Source organism: Lagopus muta, chromosome 6 (assembly GCF_023343835.1).
Source record: "Lagopus muta isolate bLagMut1 chromosome 6, bLagMut1 primary, whole genome shotgun sequence".
Classification (NCBI taxonomy): domain Eukaryota; kingdom Metazoa; phylum Chordata; class Aves; order Galliformes; family Phasianidae; genus Lagopus; species Lagopus muta.
This window is the reverse complement of record NC_064438.1, coordinates 27,394,867-27,418,106: the sequence shown is the minus strand read 5'-3', so window position 1 is coordinate 27,418,106 and position 23,240 is coordinate 27,394,867. Positions and strand designations below refer to the sequence as shown.

The 23,240-nt window shown below is 39.7% G+C and overlaps 1 protein-coding gene across 1 annotated transcript in view; it reads right to left on the bottom strand.

Moving 5' to 3' along the window:
• Window positions 1-5,240: 5,240 nt before the first annotated feature.
• The window catches only part of LOC125695413 (cytochrome c oxidase assembly protein COX16 homolog, mitochondrial), a 38,920-nt gene continuing 20,920 nt past the window's right edge, over window positions 5,241-23,240 (bottom strand). The window contains exons 3-4 of the mRNA XM_048949794.1: window positions 19,395-19,457; window positions 5,241-7,061 (exon numbers count right to left, since the gene is read on the bottom strand). Of these exons, the coding sequence (XP_048805751.1) occupies window positions 6,945-7,061; window positions 19,395-19,457 (180 nt within the window). The 3' untranslated portion in view covers window positions 5,241-6,944. The remainder of the gene's footprint in view (window positions 7,062-19,394; window positions 19,458-23,240) is intronic.

Sequence of the window (23,240 nt, the reverse complement as noted above, 5' to 3'; positions counted from 1 at the left end):
TTGTTATTAGTTCAGCACAACCAATAAGCATGTTTGCACTTCACAGGGAGCACAGAGACCAAACAAGTGTGCAATTTCAGACTTTAGCACCAAGAATACACATTTGCATGGCAAAAAGCATTTGCAGTGGGGTGGATAGCCAAATAGCAGTAAGACTTGACCCCAGATTGGATGGAATATAGTTACGTCAAACATATAAACATGAGCAGACTGGAGTCTTTCCACACTTGAAAATCACTTCATTGCTAGACAGGTATTCTGTTTATGAAGAAGCAGAACTGCTTCTGACAGGTTCTTGGTGATACCAGGTAAAGTACTTGTGGATAGACCAATAAACATAAACAAAAAGGAGACTGGAACTCACCCAACCGGTGAAGGGGCTCTCTAGCAATGCAGCACTCCTCAGGTAGCAGCCTAGGTGCAAGACACGCTCTTCCTTCAGTGGCTGGCCTTTATATGAGCGCAGGGCAGCTCCCACCTGAGTCCACTCCTTTTGCCCATGTGCAAAGCACAGGTGCAAGCAATGTGCCTGCGCTCCCTGGGCCAACCACACACTCCTTCACCAGGTGCTTAATCACCAGCTCAAGCCCTGACCTAACAGTTCCCCTCCAACAAGTAATCTAAAATGATGGAAAACATACACTTATCTTTCACACACGTGTAGTGCCCTTTTGAGACTATGAAAAATGCTGGATTTCTTCTTATTATATTACAGCATATGTGAATTCTGCTTGAAATACTTAATACAAAACGACATAATTTAAGACAAAATGAACAGAAATAAATTTAGGTTGCAGTTTTAGTGAAAGGAGGGAGACAGAAGGACTTGTTTTCAGACACAACATCTCAGCTGACGTAAAAGCCACAGTATCATCAGCTAGGAGAGCAGAACATTGGAGACAGTAGAGAAAAGGTCTTCAAAACCCCTGTCAACTGCAAGCGTGCAGCTTACCCTGTGCAGTGTGGGGATAACACTCCTGTGCACTGCCACAATGTGTGCAGCTACACACACAGTGAGCACGAAAGACACAGATTCACCAATTAACTGAGGAATGGACTACAGCAATTGGTTCAAAAATGTATCAGAGAAAAATAACCTATCTGGTTGATTGACATTTAGTAACCTGTTCATTGAGAGGAACCTATGTTGTTACATCACTCTTACTGAGAATATTTTCTGGGGGGGAAAAAGTTTTGGAAATCGCTGAAATGTTCTGTGTTGATGTTCTTTTGAGCGAAAAATATGCTTTTAAGACCAGTGGCTTTTCATTACTGAAGTTAAGCTCCCTGAGAAAAAAGAATCAAGAACAGGAAAACACAAAAAGCAAAATAAAACATCACTGTTCACTCAAAATCATTAATAAAACCACCGCCTTTCAAAACACAATACCTGACTTTTCATTCTGACTTGAGACAAGAGCATTTTTAAGCCCAGAAGTTCTTCCTGAGACAGAAATGGTTTTCCTTTTTCCTCTATCCAGAGGGACCAGTCAGAAAGAACACTGTTTTCTAATACTATTTTTGTCCCTAAGCTTTTCTTCTTTCCACTTCTTAAATTATTTTTTCTTAGTTTCTTTTTATTTTCTTTCCTTTTCTAAAATGCCCTATGTACTGTAAAACAGAAGAAACTTGAGCTGGGAAGCCAAGATTATTTGCTCTTTCTCTCCTCCTTTCCTCTGTTATTCAGAGGGAGTATGAAAAGAGCTATATTAAGCTGAAATTTTATTCTGCCATCCTCTATTCAACAAAAGATAGTCCACTAAAGCCACTAAATCACAGATAACACTTCTCTGGGCAACATTATTAGGAGCTGACAGCTGGTGATGGATGAAGATCTCATCTTTTATAGAAAAAAATACATTTAATTTCCTTTGTACATAAAACAGAGAGCAAAGCATTGTGTATCTAAAGATAAAAAGAGACCTAGTGTATGCAGGGTGCCATACTTAAGGGGATACAATAATGGTGCTGTGTTTCAGAGCTTACATTTTACAGGACATCTTCAAATTAATTTAGAAACCACTATTCTTCAACTCTCAATAGACAGTGAACACTAAAAAAAGCAGAGGACATTTTGCGATCAGCTCCATTAGAAATAAGCAGCGCAGAACCTGAGCTGTTACTTTTTAGCAAGAACGCTGGAAGAAAGGAGGAAAAAAAGAGAATGCATCTAGAGGACAGACTGATGGGTTTCTCTCTGATTATTCCTGGGATTAAGCAAGACTCCTGGGAGCCACTGGGGCTCCCCAAGACTGATAACGGAAAGGATTTCACGCAGAACACGCACAGTAGTGTCAGTATCAACGCCAAGGATTTCATCTGCCACCTTGACAGATGGCTAAATGTTAAATTAAATACACTATTTGTCCATCAATTAAAGCACATCAAGCCTGACCCCAAGCATGCTGGGTGAAAGCACATAAATTTCTCCCGCAGAGATGGGTAATACACAGTGCTGCCTTATTGCTAGTTTGTTTATTTTTTCCCTCAAATGACCTGTGACCACGACACATTTTACTTTTCACATTTGCAATGTATGAATGTATTTTACATGGCCTTTCTGCAGCACTAACAGCTGCTCCTTTGGTTGAATTTAATTTTAGCAAACCTCCCAAGCAGGAGATGGTGCGGATGAAACTTTAATTACCTGTCTGTGCTAAGGAGGACTTTAACTGCACATGTTCAGCATGAAAATACAGTCGGTCTGATTCCAGCGGTAGGAAAGACTGCTTTGGTTCTCCTGGGGTAAGGAAGAGTTTAAGAAAAGCATCTGTATGGAGTTCTTGTTTCCATGTCCAGACTTTGGATGCGTCTGGCTGCAAGTCCTCATAGGAAAAGAAGGCCCAACAGTCAGCAGTGACCTTACTTTGAATACAGATTTGTAGTTAGCTAGGCTAAAATACAGGGGATGTTTACTGAGAACCTTACTCCAATGAAGGATGAAAAGAAACTTTCCACTGAAAACACTGAGAAAAAGCAGTCTTTCCAAAAACAGAAAATTATGGAAAATTCTGTGCTCATCTTCAGGTCAAAATGGCTTTTCTGCTTTCTCTATGACTTTAGGCCAACACTTTTTTTCCTTATTTTTCTCCAGTTCCCATAAGAAACATCGCTTGAATTGAAGGATAATACTTAGGCTTTCCTCTTTCTTACAGAAAGAAAAGCTCATCGAAAATGCTGGAAATCAACACGCAGCTTCTCCTGGGCTTGTGCTGGAAGTTCAAACAGAGCAACTTAAAGCAAATCCAAGATCATCGAGAATTACAAGGATTTCAGAAGGTGAAACATACTGCTTTAAGTTTCACTTATAAACACAGTACACAGTGTACACGCAGTTAACTGTAAAACTTCCACAGAACGCTCACCTTTAAACCACCCCAGGTTACTGCTTCTCTGTGCAGAAATGGGTTTCTCCTGATGCGAGTGCTCAGCACTGTGCACGTGTTCCTGCCAGCACCAATCAGCGTTACCGATCCTGTTTGTCAGGACTGCTCCCCACCTGCTGGTGGGGTGTATCTAAGACACTGTTAAGAAGTTTCTGCATTCTGTAGTCTGCTTTAAAAGTTCCACCACTCATCTCTCATTAGGTCCCTCAAAAAGTAATGCCTTCTATTTGTTTCCATGCAAACCACAACAGTTACAAAGAACACAGTAACACTATTTGATAGAGCAAATTCTCAGCTACAAAACATTGTTTTTCAACACAGTCACCACCATTTGCCCATGAGCTGATTGAGACTTTTGTGATATCACAGCTGTGCATGGCTGCCCAGAACAGAACTTTTCTTTTCCATTGCCGTCCCCACTGCTGAAACAGTGCTAACAGCTGGCAACCATCCAGCTGGACACTCACTGGTGCTACACTGAGCTCATAGATTCACAGGGCCTTGGAAAGGACCTCTAGGGACCACCTCCTCTAACCCTCTGCTAAAGCTCTCCTGATCCTGGAGACAGCTGGAATTCATCAACTCTGGACTCTCAGAAACAGGTGCTGGATGCTTAGATTGACAAATCAGGAACTTGGTAGGGCTGTTCCCAGGTACCCTAGAGATGATCAGAAGTGGCTTTTAGAAGGATAATTAAAACAAAACAAAACAAAAACAAACAAAAAAACAATCAAAATAAGCATGAATCCCAAACCAACAAATGTTTGCCTCTCTGTGTTACGAACTACAATTCTCCTTATTTCTGGAGTGTCTTCTATTTCAGGATGTGTGACAACTTAAGAGACTTTAATAGTGTCTCTCAGTCTGGTACTTTCATAAGTATTATTTCCAATTCTGTTGCTGAGAAAAGCACAGCATAAAACACGAGGCTGTCGTCCAAATGCATGGCAATAAGGCAAAAATCCTGAGGCAGCTCTACCCATTTTATGAAAAGGACAGCTTCTGAAGCTGCCAAATGTCACTGCTGGCTTTTTTTCTTTTGCTTTGTTTTTGTTGTTTTAATTCAAAAATGAATAAAAGGGGGTGGGGGGAATAAATGGGATTTTTTAAGTGGAAGATCACTCAATATTCAGTCCAACTGGGACTATCGCTTCATGCGTGTCTTGAAGAGAAGGGGCAAGTTAAAATGTTTTCCAACTGCATGTCATTTCTGTGCTAAGATAATTCCATCACTTTCCAGAGATGTCATCTCAAAGGCAGTTACAAATATGCCCTTGGAAATTATAAGAAATACAACACCTGTGAAAGAGAAGTAGGGGAACACTGCAACCCACAAAGAAATATCAAAAGCCAAAACTGGTCCTACATCACAACATTAAAAGTGTTCTCCACAGAATTAACTGCAACCACATTCCAGAAATGTTAAAATAAGATTACTGATCCCAAAATACCCCTTGTATCAATTTCCTAAAAATACATGGGTTATTTTCAGTGTGTGATTTGGCCACGAAGGAACGTGATACACATAAGGGCTTCATCAAAGAGAAATATCTTTTCTTCTTCCCATGATGGAAGAGGTAACTTCTCCTATGTGCTGTTCTTAGAAAGCCACGTGCTTATTTCAGGGGTAGTATCATACCTAATGTGTGCAAAACTGGAAGCTACTGATTCCTCACCATCTGCAAAATAAAGGTAACTTCAGTCAAGGCTGGGAAAGGAAGACACTTCCTCTGGAATAGACATAATGAATCTGAAGAATCCACTTAAGATGGGTCTATGCCATGCAATGTAAGGAAGCAATTCCAGTGGCCCAGCTAGCACCTTAGCAGCTGCCATGGTGCTAGCGTTAGTAGGAGCTCTAGCTCAGGGAAGGCTGTCACTGCACTTACTGCACTCTGAGCAATCAATCTTGCTGCTGCCAGTGGAGCTGCACCAGAATTTGAATTTAGGAGCTGAAAAGATGCTTAGCAAGTAGTTTGAGTTGCTCCTTATTTGTGCTATTTTATATCTTCTTCACCCGAGAACATCATATTAACTTCCAGATAGAAAAGAATGTAGAAACAATGAAATGTTCCTTCTTCTCTAGTTATAGCAAACCTTAATGTCCCCATATTCTTGGTTTTTATAATAATTTTATAATAATTTCTTTATAGCATATACATTTGCCTTGTCTTGTACTGCTCCTCTTGGCCCTCTCATGGTTATTTGCTAGCACATTTACTTAGAAGCAAAGGTACATATGGTTCTGCACAGGGAAACGCACAAACACACAGCTCCAGCCTTGTTCCAAACGAGATACACATTCTGATGGTCTTCACAACTCTGTCAGGAGAAAACCTGCAGAAAACATGGCAAAGTCATTTTACTTACTGCTTTATGACTTGCTCCTCAAACTCTTCAAAAATCAAGGTAGATTTCTCTTCCTGAAAGACTGGACCTTATCACAAGAGACTGAAAAAACTACATGCCGAAGGAAGATTTACATGAGTACAAGGAAGCTACCCCTAAATAAAGTGTCCAAAAGGACATTTCGATTGCATTTCACAAATCCCCTGCAGAGAGAATAACCACATGTTTGTGAGTTCCCAAGGTTTTTATCTATAGGCATCATTGAATACTCTGAATCCAGAATCTACAGTTAATTTGTGCTCTAGTGCTCTATTCCTCTGAAGAAGCATATCCTCCTCTAATAGCAAATAAACAGCAAAGACAAAAAGATGGTTCAGAATAATTCATCAAAAGGTAAGCATTTTTGAGCATGTGCACAAATAGGCATGTAATCATACACATAAGATGCCCTTTACCACTACGCAGTACTTCAGGAAGATGCTGCTGCAATGCTTGCTCACATGAAAACTGCGCACGTCTTGGTAACTTAAGCTGAGAAGCTCCAACACAAAGGTCTTGCCTGCATGCAGACACTGATAGTTAAACTAATAAAAAAATCAGCCCACAGCTAAATAAATGCTACTTGACCAATTACCAGCTGACACTCTACACATGCTCCTGTACAGACAAGTTCCTGAAAATGAAACACAAGAACATTATTTAGCCAAAAACAAGCTCACTGTTTCCGAACAGTTCATATGCCTGTGGAGTCCCTGCCAAGCTTAAGAGCTTGAAGTCATGCAGGGGCTCTCCAAAGCAGCACTTATCTGGTCACACACATCAAGATGACAGCACTGTTGTTTTCACTGTGGCACTGAGAAATGACTCTTGAAATGTGAACTCTTGCTGAAGAACCTCTCTTTTGAACTGTGGTTGTCAAAAACCAATGAAAAACTGTGATATTCCCAAAATCAGTTTCTTTGTTTTGTTTTGTTTTTTAATTGAGAACTCTCATATACAGCCTGTGGAATTCTGTGCAAACAGAAGCAAACAAAGAGCTTCATACAACATAGTGCTTTTTGGTTTGATCTCGCATTTAGTTATATACATATTGGCATGAATTGCTCAGGACAATTCCTCCATCCCAAATCTGTTCCTGATGCTGGTTTAGAACATAAGGTAGTCCAGCCTGAGACTTGGTTCCGTAGGCAGCAAAGCAGGCTTGCTCAATCACTCTGTCTTGAGACGGGCAGCCTCTCGCCGTTGCTTCTGAACAGTCCTGGAATCTTCCCACAGCTGGGGTCCTCTGATGTTCTCCCAGTTATCCAAGTCAGATTTTTCCAATTTCTGCAGATAAACATCAAACAGAAGTGTCACCTTAAAAGCATTATGATTTATAATATGCATTAATCTGAACTGTTTTCTATCTGTGCAAGACACAGCATCACCATCGGGGTGAAGAACTGTCATCCACCCTCCAAAAGTTGTTCAACAACAAAGAGAAATAATTTGGAAGTATTCATATAGCTAATAAATGATTAAGGTGGGCATTACTGCCACTGCTTATCAACAGATAAGGAAAGGTAGAACAGGAAGACCTACAGCATCTGAACATGACTGAAAGCATTTTTGTATTCATTCTTTCTTCGCTCACCTTGTTTTCCAGATCAGTTCCTCATGTGCAAGTCTGCCTGAGTTGGGAGCGATAAGCGTTGGTATAGCTGCATCACTTTTAGTGCTGACCTCAAGTATTCTGTCAGCACAGATACAAATCTTGCTGGAAAAGAGGAATCATCCAGCACTATGAGAGACAGTAACAGTGCAATTCCCTCAAATCCATGCAGTTTTAAGTGGAGAGAAGTGCACGACGCTTTCTGCTGCCTAGCTTTATATGGTACCCAATAGACACAGGCCTCTCACAAAGTCGTACATAGGATGTGCTTACTGGCCAGACTGTTAGCATATACTTAAAAACTAGTTAGATTTTAAATGATCTCCTTACCTGTTCCTATTATCCCCACTCAGATGAGGTAATCACCACAGTCTTTATCTAGCCTGAGGGGAGAGCAAAAAGGAGGAAGAGGAGCCCCTCTAGCTTCACCCATCAAGTGCTGCTGTTGAGGAAGCTGCTGCTGTTGGAACTCATTTCCACAGTCTGGGAGAGATGCAGAAGCACCTAGCAGGTGCAGACCCAGAGCCAAACCCCACCCAATGCTCTGTAGATGACAGTTTGCTCTATCAAATAGTGCTACTGTGCTCTTTTTACTTGCTGTAGTTTGCCCTGAAATAAACAGGAGGCATTGCTTTTGGAGCAATGTAGTTTAATTTGAGCTTGTAGTTTAATTTGCTTTAATTTGCATGCAAATACTAAGGAACTTTAAAAATAACTGCAAAACAATTCAACAGCTATAACAGACCTGCTACTATGAGTTCATGTTATATAAAAGTTTTCTGCCACTTCTACAATTTGCAATAAGTTTTGTCAGATATCAAAAGAAATTAGGCAGCACTCAACAGAAGATCTACGAGAACACAGACACAGCAGACTTTCCCAAGGTAGAAGCAGCTGAGTTTCTCATACAGTGGAGCTGGCACAGGTCTTTCTGAAGCATGGCCCTCACTATTTATACGTCTTATAACTAGCTGCTATTTGATTTCAGTTGGAAGGGATCCGTGCTGACCTAGGAAGAGGGAGAAGGAGGGTGCTCAGGGAAGGTACGCATCATCCCATGCATCAGCAACTATCCACTCTTCAAATTCAGACTTTAACACCTGATTCATAGCAGTTTCAAGGAAACTACACTAAAAATAACCTTGTGCTTTAGCATATGGCAGGCCTGCTGATTTTATTAAGCACAGAGGTACCACACAGCTGTGAAGTTCTAAACTATTCCCAAGGGTGCTCAGCTCCCAAAGTCCAAACAAGAAACAGCATTTAAAATATATACCACAAAGCTTGTAAAACCCAAAGATACACTATGTCAGTCTATCAAGAGAGAGATGCATACTGGAGAACCTTACCAAAAGTTTGTATTAATCTGCCCTGGAAATTCACAATGGCTTTTCAAAGAGTTTATAAAACTCTTCCAATGGAAAGAGTAAAAGCAGCTGGAAAACACACTGTGATCTAGTGACAGAATAAAGCTACCACAGCTCTCTGCAGTAAATGCAATTGCCTCAAACTACAGCGCAGATGAGATGTATGTACGGTTCTTTTTTTGTCAATTAAAACACGAAGAATTAAAGAGTCTATTGAATGCAGAAAGAAACATTTTTCTTATTTATTTTCTTTATATTTACATAAAAGGTAACTTCTTTCCCTCTACAAAGCTTCTTCAGACTACCCAAGCCGCATCACACTGTTAGAATTCAGGCATGATGGCAGGGTTTCTTTCCAAATGAAGCGAACCTGACTGGACCGGTTTTATTTTTTTTTATTTTTAGACCCCTGTACTGTGCCCACCTAATTTCACCATAAAGATGGTAAGCCATCTCCAGCTTTTACTAAATCCATACAGTCCGGCAGTTTTAAAAGTGAAAAGCTTTTTTTCCCAGTCAAATGTACTAAATAGTCAATCATTGGAGACTACAATGAAATGTAATCAGATCAGACCAGCCCCACTTTCCCTGCTCGTCTCAAATAGCCCCAGGGATAATGAAAATTAGCTGTTTAAAGTAAGATCAGTGTAGTCCATTAAATCTACTGATTCACTTCCTAAATCAGCTAAACTGCCTCTTAAAAGTACAGGACTGACAGAAGCTGTAAATCCAAGAAAAAATGCAGTTATGCAGGCAGGCACAGTGAACAAAAAAGAACATTCAACTCTTTGCAACACAGCTGACTTTTAAAACTTTTGTTAAACAGCCCACGTGGCACCAGTGCACCGCAGAGGACAGAGAGAAGCCTTCACTTCTGAGCTGCTGGTTCAAATATCTGGCTGGTTGGTCAGTAAGTAAAAGCCATAATCCTCTGTAAACCTTACAGTAAAATAATTTTTTTAAGAGTTTGAGTTCTACTCCTGCAGGATCGTTGTCAGGCCACAACAAACCCAAATTGGCAAAAATACGTATAGAGCCTTGCTGCAATGATGGACTTAATTCAGAGTTGCCACTTGCAATAAACGTTTGGCTGTAGTCTGCTTCCTACATGTGAAATCCCGTTTATTGCATAGCGCGTTGCAATAAGTTCTGTGACGAGTGCCACAGAAAGAAATAACTCTAACTCAAAGAGACAATTATTTCCCATTATTATAGTAAGCAACCCCATTTGCAGATAAAAGCTTAGCCAGGGAAGAACATACTATGGCTGAGAAGCAATGAAAGAAATGCATTAAACTTGGCTGTTCTTGCTAGACTGTCAAAACAGCTTGAAGTCCATGAAAGATAGACTGAAGAGCTCCATTGTGACAAAGAGATGCAGACGTGCAGAGTTAAGGTTTACACTATATTTCCTCCAGAGGGACTGAAAGCCTCAAGTTTATCATCACATTTCTCGGGCTTTATTATCATTTTTTCCACAGCATGTTTCCCAGAGCCATGTCTCTGACATCTCATTTTCATAATAAAATCTTGGTTTCACTCACTTTGCTTAGGATGCAACAAAATTTTATATTTAATTATCTGTGATTTAATTATCTATAATTAGCATCCCTAAGATTAAAAAGAGGTACCTTTCTTTTTTTCCAACTAGAGAATGTTTAGTTTTTGTATTAGTTATACATAAGTGTATTAGGAAATTGAATGCTATGGCCAGAATATTTTTTGCTCAGTAAGGGAAGAAATGTGAAGTTTTTGCATTTAAGTCTCCACAGGTTTAATTATCTTTTTAGCTTTGCTGAAGACTGGCAAAATCCACACAGATGAAACCAACAGAGTTCTTGTTGCTACCTTCGGTAGGACCCAGTGCTATTCACCTACAGCACAAACAATTAACTTAGCACGAGCTTGGTTAAGAGGCTCTTTCCACATAGGTTATTTTCCCCTTAGTTTGGACGATTCAGCACTGTGGGGCTGTGCCCCAAATCAGAAAGACTGAACTACATTGGGATATACTGTTTAGAAATTAACTCTATTTAAGCATAAGACTACGCAAACACTCCAACTGGCATGGCAGAAGGAATCATAGGATTGAGAGTGAACAGAAATATCTTTAGTTGGCAATGTTGTAAAGGATTTGTATCATAGATGCCATCTATTTGCGATGCCAAATTGTCTATTACATTTTTTTCCCAATTTGAAGAACGAGAAATGCTTGCCTTCGTCTCAGAGGTATCATCAAGTTTAACGTTCGCAGAGTGCACTCATAATCTCATGTGAAGATGCTACAGTGATACAAATTACATAATAAAACAAACATTAAGGTAGTTGGTTAGAACTATATGGTTACACAACTTCGCCATGACTTCCTCCTTTACTCTTAATATGAAAATCTTGGAAGTCACACTAAATCTCACGAAATAACTTGCTATGTATGCATCACACTCATACAGCACACACGATGGACTTCTGGGCTCAAAGAATTTACAGAGTAGTATGGATGAAGTCAAGAGAACTCAAGCTGCATGGGTCATTTGCTTTATTGTTTTTTCCTTCATCAAAATTGAAACTCTGAAATACTCAATGTATAAAGAACAGCCCAAGTTCTTTATTACACCTGCAAAATCAAACGTCCAAAATTCAGCAAATTCCACAGTGAATTAAGTAATGAAGTACACTTAGCATGGCTTCTACTTCCCTGGTATATGGAAGTCTTATTAAGCTATGGTTAACTTGCGCTTGGAAGTAAAAAGCTGCTTACTGAGGTTTATTTTATGAATTTACACTTCGGGAGACTTAGCCAAGCTGACAGCAGTGAGAAATTTCTGGATGTTAAGTGTCTTATCTTGCCAACTTTGCATCATAATGAACTCTGCAAAGGTCTGTCCTGGTTTCTGCAGCAGAGCCCTCTAAAAGAGGGACAGACACTTGGGATGTGTGCAAGCTCTCTTTCAACTATTGAAAGCTGAGCTTGGCTGAAGGAGATCCAAGATCTTTTGCAGTGCAGAAGTGTAGTAAGAGCAACAAATCACTCCTGAACCCTCTAGGTCTGTGGCTAGGAGGTAGAGCAGATGCATTTCCACAGCTTGTCCCTGTCTGGAGCCCACAAACACCTGCTGAATTTTTAAGCTGGCAACACAGAGAAGGTTTCTTTCACGTATCTTACTTGGATTATAAATACACTTTCAAGTTTGAACTATTTTTTCACTATGTGTATCTAAAGTTTGGCAAAATATATCTGTCTAACAATTACAAAAAAAAACAAAACACAAAACCTCTTGAACATCTAAACCGAAAACCATTGTACAAGGATCGAAATACACTGGACTTACAAGTCCCACCTGGTGTTTTTCCTTCTGAAGAGATATGAAAACTAGGCTTTTACAGGCTTCTTATGTGAGAGAAAAAAAGCTGTAATGAATATCAGAGGGAAAGGGCTAAGAGACCACCAGCAGAAGAAATGATCAGGTGCTGTGAAACTGCAAAACTAACACCAGTGTGTGGAAATCAGAAAAGAAACAACTAGAATAACTATACAACAATAATGTCAAATTAAACTTCAATCGAAGCCTTTACATGACTACCTCAAAGTAACACACTCTTTCAAATCAGCAGCCAACTGCATTAACTAGCGTAGCTCTCCAAGCTCCTGATTTCAACCTGTGTCGCACACAGCACCGCCCCTATCCTGGCCTCAGCCAGCTCAGGCAGCACACAGAGATGCTGTTCTTTACAACTTCCTTTCTCTTCTATACCTTCCTGCTGATTTTCAATACATCTCTCTTCCAGAACTCACTTGTCAATTTATATGCTTAAGCAGAATGCTTTTCTCTTTGAAAAGCTATGGCTTTGGTCAGCTGTTAGCAGAGCAACTTCAATCCTTCCAGTGAAAAATAGTTTTTCTAATGACATCAATGGCAACTTTTGATTTGTGTTATTGGGCAGATGTTTGATGAGGACACTGATATGGGTGCTGGTGCCCCACTGTACTGCCAAGGTCAGTAAAGATACTTCTCAGCAATACTGCTGACGGCATAGTAAACAAGTAGCTTGAAAATACACCATTCAACTCGTCTGTACCAATGGGCCCTCAAAATGTTGTAGCTGAGAATGACTGAAGCACTTATCTGAATTTTTCCAAGACTAAAGAGGAAGTTTTAGGCGGTGAATTCTGGGGTATTACTTTGGTTGGAGTATGTTCCAGGTTTGAACCTCCTCCACTTTCATTTTTGAGCTGTGAGATGGCACAGTGAACGCTGCCTGCCTCAGTGACCTGCTGGGAAGATGCCATGAGAGGACAGAGCACCGCAGATCAAAACATTAACAGCATTTCATTCAGCCTTGTAACTGCTCAATGAACAAAACTCAGCTCTAACCAGACACATCACAATGCCTGGGGTTAAACAGGGAATGTGACCACTCAATTATTAAGAACCTGATTATTCCATTAAAAACTGCCAGTATCCATGATCAGTCTCCAGCACCATCTCATTCTCCTGCTTGATCAATATGTCTCTTAAGACATACAGCATCCCATTCTTTGTCATTAACTTGCAATGCACAGTATGTTTGTACTGTTTAAGTGCTACATAAAGATGGTCTACAGTAATTTGAAAAGTAAGGAAAAAGCATGTGAGAACTGTACTAGCAACCTTCTGAAGTCTTTCAAACAGCTGGAGTGCCTATATGGGTATCATCTGGCAGTCACAGTATTCTTTGACTTCCAGATTCCAGATAGTTTCTAAGGAAGCTCTTATCTCAGTGACCTGGCAAAGTGGCTTTTCACTGGCCACTTCACGTTAGTTTTGCTTTCCCTTTTCTTTTTTTGTCCATTCCATAAACACTATCTGCTTTGCTGTATCCACTTCAGAGGCAGTAAATGCAAGGAATGTATAAAGCCTCAATGGCATGGCTAAATTCCCATACACTGAATTAAAAGCTACTTTAGAGTTATTTCATACCAAAGATCTAGCAATTCCCCACTGGAGGCCCAGTAATGACAGATGTGCTTTACATTTCTACATAGTCAGCTCCTCAGAAGAACACTCCCAGCGCTTCCTGGGAGATAGCTGCTTCCCCTAGGACCATAAATGAACAAATTCAGTTGTGCTGTGTGTCACTTTCCCTACTCTTTTTAAAAAAAAAAAAAAACAAAAACTTTTGTTGACAGAGAACACACAGGGTTGGCCCTGACATGATGAGAGCTGCTCTGTTCTTCTGGGTTAAAAAGCCACACAAGGATGCAGGCAGTTACAAAGATGTCTATTTTGGAAAAAGGAGAAGAGATTATTTGTTCAACATATGTGTACACTGCAGTTCAGTTTGCTGCCAGACTGCACTGTTAGCTGCCTTACTTTGGTTTTTACCTATGAGAAATCATCATCATCTTACGGGGCTAAGAAACATGCAGATGCAATACACATAAAGAAACAGTTCATACCTACTGAGAATCCCATGCAAAGAGAGATGCTATAAAAATGAGTAGAAAAAAAAATATTACAGGACTGTTTGCAAAGATGAATTCCAGAAATAAGGCCAGTGGGAAGTGATGTCCTGTGAGCTTTCCTCAGGAGGTATGTGTCTCTTTCTGAATGAAAGCTTTCTCACAGCACCTCTTCCTAAGACCCTATTCCACCCACCACTAAATTCCACCTTTATCTGATTGTTGTTGTTTGTTCCGTTTCTTTTAATCACATTTTGAGGCACTAGAGCTTTGAGAGTGCAAGAAGGAGGAGAAAACTGCTTGGGTATGGATTGCATACACACTCAGAATAAAACTCCTAGTGCAAGATATTTGTAACCAAAATCTTTCCCTTGTCTTGTCCACGGCAGTCTCTATGGCAAGCTAACACCACTTTGTCCTTCTCTACAAAACCAGAAGTGATGAGGACTTACAGTGAAAAAAAGAGTCCCCAATTCAGTTTACACTGGAGTAACTGAAATGCAAACAGCTTCATCCAGTGCTTGTCCAATGTACAACCTGGAAGACAGGCAGAACCCATGACTGTCTGGAGCAGCTTTGCTTAACAACACTCTGACAAAGAAAAGATGGGAAGGGCTTAAAGGAAGAAGGAACAACATCTCATCTCACTTGGTGTCATAAACCAGCATGGATTTTCTTCCCCAATATTTTTAACATCTCTTAAACAGCTCAAGATACATAGCCACTAGCATTTAGCTCACAGACACTGAGGTAAATCAATCAAACAGGCCAATCCATTAATTCTCAAACAATAACAACAAAGTCAGTAATCCTCTGGTATCAACCAGGGAACCAACAAGATGCTTGCAGATTTCAGCCTCTGCTGAATTATCTTCCAGTACAGTCCTCCCATCCATACCTCTAATGTATCTACTGAATACTCTTAAGACAGTAAATACACAGGTTATAGTCCCAAACCACCCCACCATACCTCTGATTTTGATTTTTTAACTGTCCTGGATAAACATTTCAGCACTGCCATTGCAATACCTCTGCTATAATTCTCAAGACAAACAGTGAGATGTCCACTCAGAGCTTACACTGACCTTTATTTGATCTACCAAATTACGAGGAACAAAATCTGCAAACCACTCAGATACATTAAACCAGGAGTAGTATTCTCTAGACAATCACACAGCACTGTACTCTACTCACTTATCCTGTGCCAAGCCCAACAGTTCACAACCAGTTGAAGGAAAACTTTAAAATTTTGCAATTTAATGTTCTGTAAGCCAGACTTTTTTTTTCCTGTTATGTTCAAATGATGTTCCTATCTGTTAATAAGGGCCTTTGTTACTATCTTTGTTGCATCAGAGAACTCGTCAATAGCTGGCACTTTCCTCTAATGAAGGTATTTATATACAACTAGCGTTCCTTTACGCACTTTCAAAAGTATTCAAATCTTTAAAGTTTCCTTGAGGCATTTTCTCAAGCCCTAAGTGCACATATTCAGCCTTTTCTGCAACCTATTTGATTACTGGAGTCCTGTTCAAGATGTGGACATCAGAAGCGGATATTGCACTTGAGCACGAGCTTCATCAATAACACACTCAGAAGTAAAAGTCATCTCTTCCTACTATCTGCCATTCCAGTTTATATTTATAAAGTCTGAATTAGCTCTTTATGCCACAGCACCACTATAGAAGATCAATCTGAATTATTCATTCACTGACTCCTAAATCTTTTCCAGAGTTGCTGCATTTCATCACAGTCCACTCTGACCTGCATTTCCATTTTTTTAACAGATAAGGGAGGCTTTTTTAACGAGTACTTTGCTCATTTGATGGGCCCCGCTTACCAAGTAATGCTGAAGAGGTCCCAGCACCTTCCTGGCCACACTTTGACTACTTCAATACTTTGGTGTCACTTGTACATCAGTAATGATTTTACAGTTCTTTCCAGATCACTGAAAAAAGAACTCAGTATTGCCTAGATATGTCAACCTGTCAACTTACTTAAAAGAAAACTCTGTGATGTCCTTTTATCAATCTTCTCTACCTTCTCATTTACTATTTTCACAGCAATAATTTTACATTATTTAACTGTACTTCAGTTCCTGCTGGTTAAAAACGTATCTGGTTTAAACTCAAATGATTTTTCCATCATAAAATTATAATTCTATAGGTTATTAATATGTTCTTCTTAAAGTTGTTATTGGCTGTTGGGTTTTTTCCTTGAAAAACCCTAAACAACAATTCTTTATTTCAGGGTCTGATGTGACTGACTTGAAGCAGGATCATTTTTTTTTACTGTCTACTACATCACTATTTTCACAAAAGTACAGAAACAAAATGCCAAAATAAGGAATGCAATTTTGGCATCACATTTAAACAATGACAAGGAATATACTCTGATTGTTAGGTATCCACAAAAAGTTTGTTACTCATCACCATAATCAGTTCTTTACCCCTTTCTCCCAAACAGTCTTTTTGCACTTTCAAATACAATACTCTAGACTTTTGTCACAGGTCAAGAACTTGACATTTTTTACAGTGTGTTCTACAAGGCACAGCTCAGCAGCAGAACTACATTTCCATTAGTACCAGTGACACTAGTGGACAGAGCTGTGATTTATTAGGCAAAAGGGAGCAGCAAGGACTAATTGGCTGGATGAGGACACACTAGTGTGTGAGAGGAATGCCTAAACAACAGAGAACACACGCAAAGGTAGCTTGTTCCTATGAGGTACAACATCGTAATGAATGGCATTACTAACAGATCTGAGATACAAGAAATGCAGCACATAATTCAGATGCAAATACAATCTTGCTCAAATCAGCACACTTTCCAAAAACATTCCTATATGAATAAATGGTAAAGTTTGTTTAGTTTGAGGGAGTAGTAGTTAATAAACAAGATGATAAAAACATCTTTGTTAATTTTCTAGCCGTAAGTTGATTGTATCTGTGATTACATCTTTTCTCATCACCACCACATCACACTGAAGAAAAAGTGCAGACTTCAACAGGCATGAAATAGGAGAACTGTTGTTGTCATCTGTAATAATCCAATAAAGGTATATCCTTAAGCAGAAATTATTACATTCTGAAAGAATCCAGTACATATTCAAAATGTAGACTTTTGTAAGGGCAAGAAGATAACTTTAAAAGTCATTGTGAGGGGAGAGCAATGGACATTTGCATGCATCAAGCAATCATGCTTCAGAAGAGCTGGCTTGGTCCCCTCAGTAACAGCTGCAGATATAATGCTAATAATATCATAAAATAAGGCTTCACATATTAAAACAGCAACTTTTTTTTGAAACTGCCCTTGATCTTTTATCACACCAAATTTAGAAACAGCCACCAGTGTAATCCTCCAATGTGACCTAAATATAGAATTAGATGTTCTTAAGAGCTGGACCACATGGGGTCCGCAGAAAAGTGCTCTCCTAAATGTCAGCGGTAACTCGGTGATTGGTTAGATTTTGTCCATCAGAATAGAGAGGCAGTAAGTATTGATTAAAACTGTCAAATAGTGACAGAGAGGCCGTGAAGTACACGCTTGACTGCCGAACTGCTGGTGGTTCCGCCAGCTTCACTGAAGCAAGGAATGAGTATGCCTCCTGCCTGCGGGTCAGCGCTCGCAGTAAAGTACACGTTGAGACCGGAGACCAAAACAATGATCTGGATCTCTTCTAATTATGTGGAAATTCACGTCCATTTGCTTTCCTATACTGGTCTGCCCTCCCTAGAACCCAAGCACTGCTTTGGAAAACTTTCAGCATGAGAACTCTCAGCAGTTTAGATTAAGAAAAAGTAAGATTGCTTCTGTCACTTCTGTCCATCAGGAAGGAACCTCATTACCTGAGTAGGCTTGTAATACGTTGTTATGCGGGCCACATCCTATTACCATTGATTTCTCCATAAAGCTGATGCAATTATGGCCATTTAAATATTACCCTTCAACTATTTACTTATCTTGTTGGAAAGAAATCTAAGCATATCTGAATACAGATCAGTTGATTTTGTGGTTAGGCAGCAAGTAAAATAGAGATACGGTTCTTTTTACTGCTTGTGGTTCTTCCATATAAATGAATCAGAGTGGACACACATATATCCTATGGAAAACGAGATGCAGAGTAATTGCAGAGGCATTCAGAACTGACTGGATTTGTATGTGTCGAGTTTCCACTTGAGCTTTCCACATGTACTTAAAGATCAAAACTTTTTATTTCCCACACCAAAGAACACTGTTATAGAACACAGCCCCAAATTATTTTCAGTAATGGTAAAACATTGTCATAAGTCTAGCAAGTAGGCAGATGTTCTGCAAAATTACATAGGTAAAAGTGCAAAAGGTTGAGAGTTCTTTCCCAGATGAGTCACAGAAGAGTAATGTAATAGAAAGGTTTTATTAGCAAGACCACGTACCACCATTTGGACACATAAGTGTAAGAGCTATGGGTGCAATCAAGCTCTTGAAGGGCTTGTGAAAGGTATGTTGAATGCCATAATCACCGGGAAGACCATGGTGATAGACAAAGTGTTAACTAGACATCTGATCTACAATTTTAAAACATCAAAATTATCTGAATTAGCTTTATGCTTTGCTTCTGGATACAAGGAGCCTTTTTCCAGTTCTCCTAACAAGGCTTTCTGCAGACCTGAAGATTTATGAAACTCTAAATATTAAACTGGACAAAATAGCTATTTTGAAGCTCAGTAATATTTGAAGAAAATGCACTGTGGAGGAAAGAAAGAAATATTTCTCTATAAAATTTCCTGAAATAGTGAGAAAGTAATCACGGTTGTTTGAAAGCTATACAGAAGTTTAAAAAGCAAGAAAATGGTAAGAGGCAGCACTTCAAGTACACTGTTCAGGCTAAAGAGCATCAAAACTTATATAGCAGAAGTGTTGACATATACACATAATCATACCATCTAAGCCCAGCATCAGCTCTACTTTTATAGACCAGGTAAACCATACACATAGTCAAATTTATTTGTCGGCACCTGGACATCAAAGTAAAGCTGTTTTCAGAAAGAAGCACTGCATGTTCAAAAATCTTCCTTTACATAAAACCTTATTTTTATTGGACATCAGTGAGTCCAAGGCAGATGGTTGATCTAATTTTAGATAGGGACAGACCCACCCCACCAGCAGCTAGGGTAATAAAGGGGAGCCAAGGTTATGAGCCCCAAGCAACAGATTTATTTTACCTTATATTCAGATTCCAACGTCACATTGTTCTGCTTCAATTTTTCCTTCAAAGCAGGATCAACCTGTAAAACAAATATATATATATATTTATATATATATATAAATAAAGTTTGCTTTTAAGATTTTTTTTTAAAAAGAAATTTAAGCCTCAAATAGATCAGTACATGAAATCCCTCCTCTCCTATAAATATATGCTGTTTGTTTAGACAGTAGTATGATGAACTGGGCTGAAAAGAGACAAGTCAATAAACTTTCATATCAAACCAGAAGCACATCTGTAATTAGACCCATACTTGCACAACATTAGATACTTCCACCTGAAACTGTTCAGATCAACAGTTTTGAAGTAAATAAAGCCTTAAACAAACAAAAGAAAACCAACAAAGAAAAAACTGCTTTCATGTTACATATTTTACTCCTGAATGGTGTGTTCTGTGAACAGGCATACAACACACTCTGCTTTACAAAGTCTACACATAAATCAAATTTCCAACATTCTGGAGAACACATTGCTCTTTCCTCTTTGATTCTATACCAACAATGTTGGCAATTACTGCCAACCTACAGTTAGTCAAAGAACAAACCCAAGAACAGAAATATGAGTGAACAACAGTGGATAAATTTCATGCATTTGAGCCCAGAGGGAGATGTGCTCATCCCTCCCCTTCCTAAGCCTTTCTTAAAAGGCCTGAGAGCAGAAACATTCTTCATCCTTAGAGAAAGTGTTTTGTCTTCTTTCTCCTCAAACAGAAATCAGCCAAATGTGCAGTCTTTAGGCTAATCAGTTAGACTATCAAATCTACCACGACAAATCATTCTCATTTTTAGACCTTAAATACAAATGCTGTTAAACCAATAGATGTGTGAGGGGACTGGAAATGTATTCAATTCTACAGCTATGGTTCACTAGTCCAACTATGAACAATTCAATCAACATAAATTGTTACTCTTAATTTGCTACTTCTTGATCTGATTGAAAAGTGCTCAGTTATCCTTATCATCGTTGGCTTTGAAAGTCTAAAATGAGTCTAGAAAGGAGGGAATACAAGTTAGACAACTCGCCTGGCTTCTACCTTCAGATTCCGCCCTATATTGGTCTCCTACACCGAATAAAAAATGAGATGCTATGTCTGTGCCTTGGTATTCAAGGCCTGCACAGAACTGCCCTTCACTGCAGACAGATTGCCTCTCCCTTTCTGTGACTGTGACCTCCAACAACAGCCATGCCTCATTAGAGCAGCAAACCCATCCATCACAGGCACAGAGTGGGACCTTGCTGGGCGGCCAGGCAGGCTGCAGAGCTCGTGTTTGCTGAGATGAGAGCGATCGCGGACCTCAGTGCGTTCAGAACTAAATGCAAACACCATTTGTTACGCTTAGCGTTCTCACAGCACACATATGGACAAGGGGAAATAAATGCTCCAGCAGGTGAAGAAGCAAGAAGGAGGGAGTTTCATTTCCTCCTACGTTCTCCCTTCAGTTAATAAGACACCTGAGATAACACGGTTGGAGCAGCATCTTTACTTAATTAGCTGCAGCCATAACTTAACTCCTACAGGGTGAAGGGAAACGAGCAGTGAAGGTCCTTCTGTCCTCACATTTCCTTCCATATTTATTCTTCCCTCTGTGAAGCGAGAAGACTGGCTAAAGCAGATACATCCCAGACATCCCAGAACTTGTAACTGTTCCACATTATCTTGGTAATACTGACAAAAATGCAAATGGTTTAACCATTTGCAAAATTTGGTTAAAACCAAAAAAGCATGGTTTAAATTTCTCAGAAAAAAACACCACTATCCAATAAACAAGAAACAAAGAAAATCTACTTCTTTAGAAGCACAAATGTTATTCAACAAATTAATTTACTGAAAAAAATAGCAATTAAACCCTATCTTGAGGGCAAATGATGCAAACAACTTGGCAAGGGCTTAATATTTACTTGACAAGTCGACAAAAGACTCAAATCCAACGTGCAGAACATGGTATTCTGCTTGAAGTTGGACAAAAATACCAGGGAGCAAAGATGTATTTCCTCTTATCTTTACCTTTCCCTACATACTTACCTATAATGTATAATTAAAACACACTTGACTCTGCTCAGAAGTCGAGTCACATGTGCTCTAAGGCCTTGGCTGCAAAGCCCCATTTTGCAGTTGCCAAATCTGAACAGAAGGTCACAAATAATTTTTAGAACTAACAGGGTAGTTGAAGGAAAGTGTGCTCTGAAGCCCTGCTTTCCCAGCACTTGTACCATGCTGCGTAATCCTTCTGACAGTACAGTAAGAAAAAAAGGAAACGTAACGGTCCTATTGCCATTCTGAAAAGGCAGATTAACATCAATAAGAACCACAATCTCAGATTATACCAGGAACACTCACAGTGTGGGTAGAACCAGAGAAGTGCCACACATCACACACCTTCCTCAAGAGCCAAGCACAAGCACATCTTGCTTCATTTTGATTGCCATGCCAACACATGTGCTGCTGAAAGAGCTACAAGTATTCAGCCACGTGTTGAAATGAATCATCAGCTATGCTGTGAATACAAATCCCCATTGATAAAGCTGATGGGAAAGGGCAAAGCCCAAATGCCCTCACAGCCTGGCACTGGCAGTAACCTCTGCACCATCATTTAGGAGGCGGTCAGGAACAGAAGGCTACATCCATTTGCACCAGCCTATTGCCTGTCAGGCCAAATCTCCGATACTCCTTTGAGATCTATTTAAATCCAAGCTCTGTCACTAAAAATGGAATTCAGAGATGCATGTTGTTCTTTTAATTACTGCATATCTTGAAATTATTGCTGAAAAGCTACTGAAAGGCACAATAAAAGTATCTGGACAGCTTTCACGAGAAGCCACCAGCAAGGCTTGGACATCTGTACTAAAGATACCATTCCCCAAAATGGGTTCACCCCTTACTATTTCTGCATAGAGCTCATAGCAACATGAGTGAAACCTTCTCAAAGTATGTTGCTCTATACAAGTTCATTTTGCATTACATCTCTTGGAAACACAAGGGCAGGTATACAGACAAATCTCAACACAAACTGTAAGAGCAAAGTTATCGAACTATAATTTTGTCTTGTCTCACAAGCTCCTGTACCTTCAAATTTACCCTTACTAAACTTCCAAAGGTTCTCAAGATTATCAAAGAGAAAGACTTAAAAACAAAACAAAACAAAAAACTTCAGGCAGCAAATCACAAAAATATGCCTAGAAATCTTAGTAGGCAGCTATTTGAAGCTGTAAGTCTCTAAAATCCTTTTAGAAGATGGCTCACTTCTCATGTTAAGGCTAACGTTCCAGTCTTTCAGTTCAAATTAGCTCCAAGCCTGGCTCTGGGTGCAGAGCTGGAGCATCTCCTCAAGGCGGGCAGGAACACCTCAAGCCCACGACCCCTACCAGGTTGGGGCCTCCTGCAGTGTGCTGTGAGAAGCTGCCAGCCCCTGTGTTCTCTTGGGTAAAGGGTATTTTTTATTTGCGACACAAATATTCCTGGCATGGTTATAAACTTAAGAACTACTAAAAATTCTCTAGCTAACAGCTCTGTGCTGGTCCTCAGTGACCACAGCTCATTTTGGTTTAGAAGCAAATAATAAATACAGTGACTGAGAGCTGTGAACATCGCTTATTTTACCTCAGAGATACCCAAAGGATGGCTCTGTCAGCAAGGAGCCCAAAGAACACCACCACTACCCCCTGTCAGTGCATTAAAGCAGTTGAGCAGTGTCATCCTCCATTCAGTCCTCAGACAGCAATGAATTGATCCACGTTCTGATTTTCAAGGCAGCATGCTGTCACCCAGAACAAATGCACGCCCGGGTGTGTAATTCAGACAGCCCAC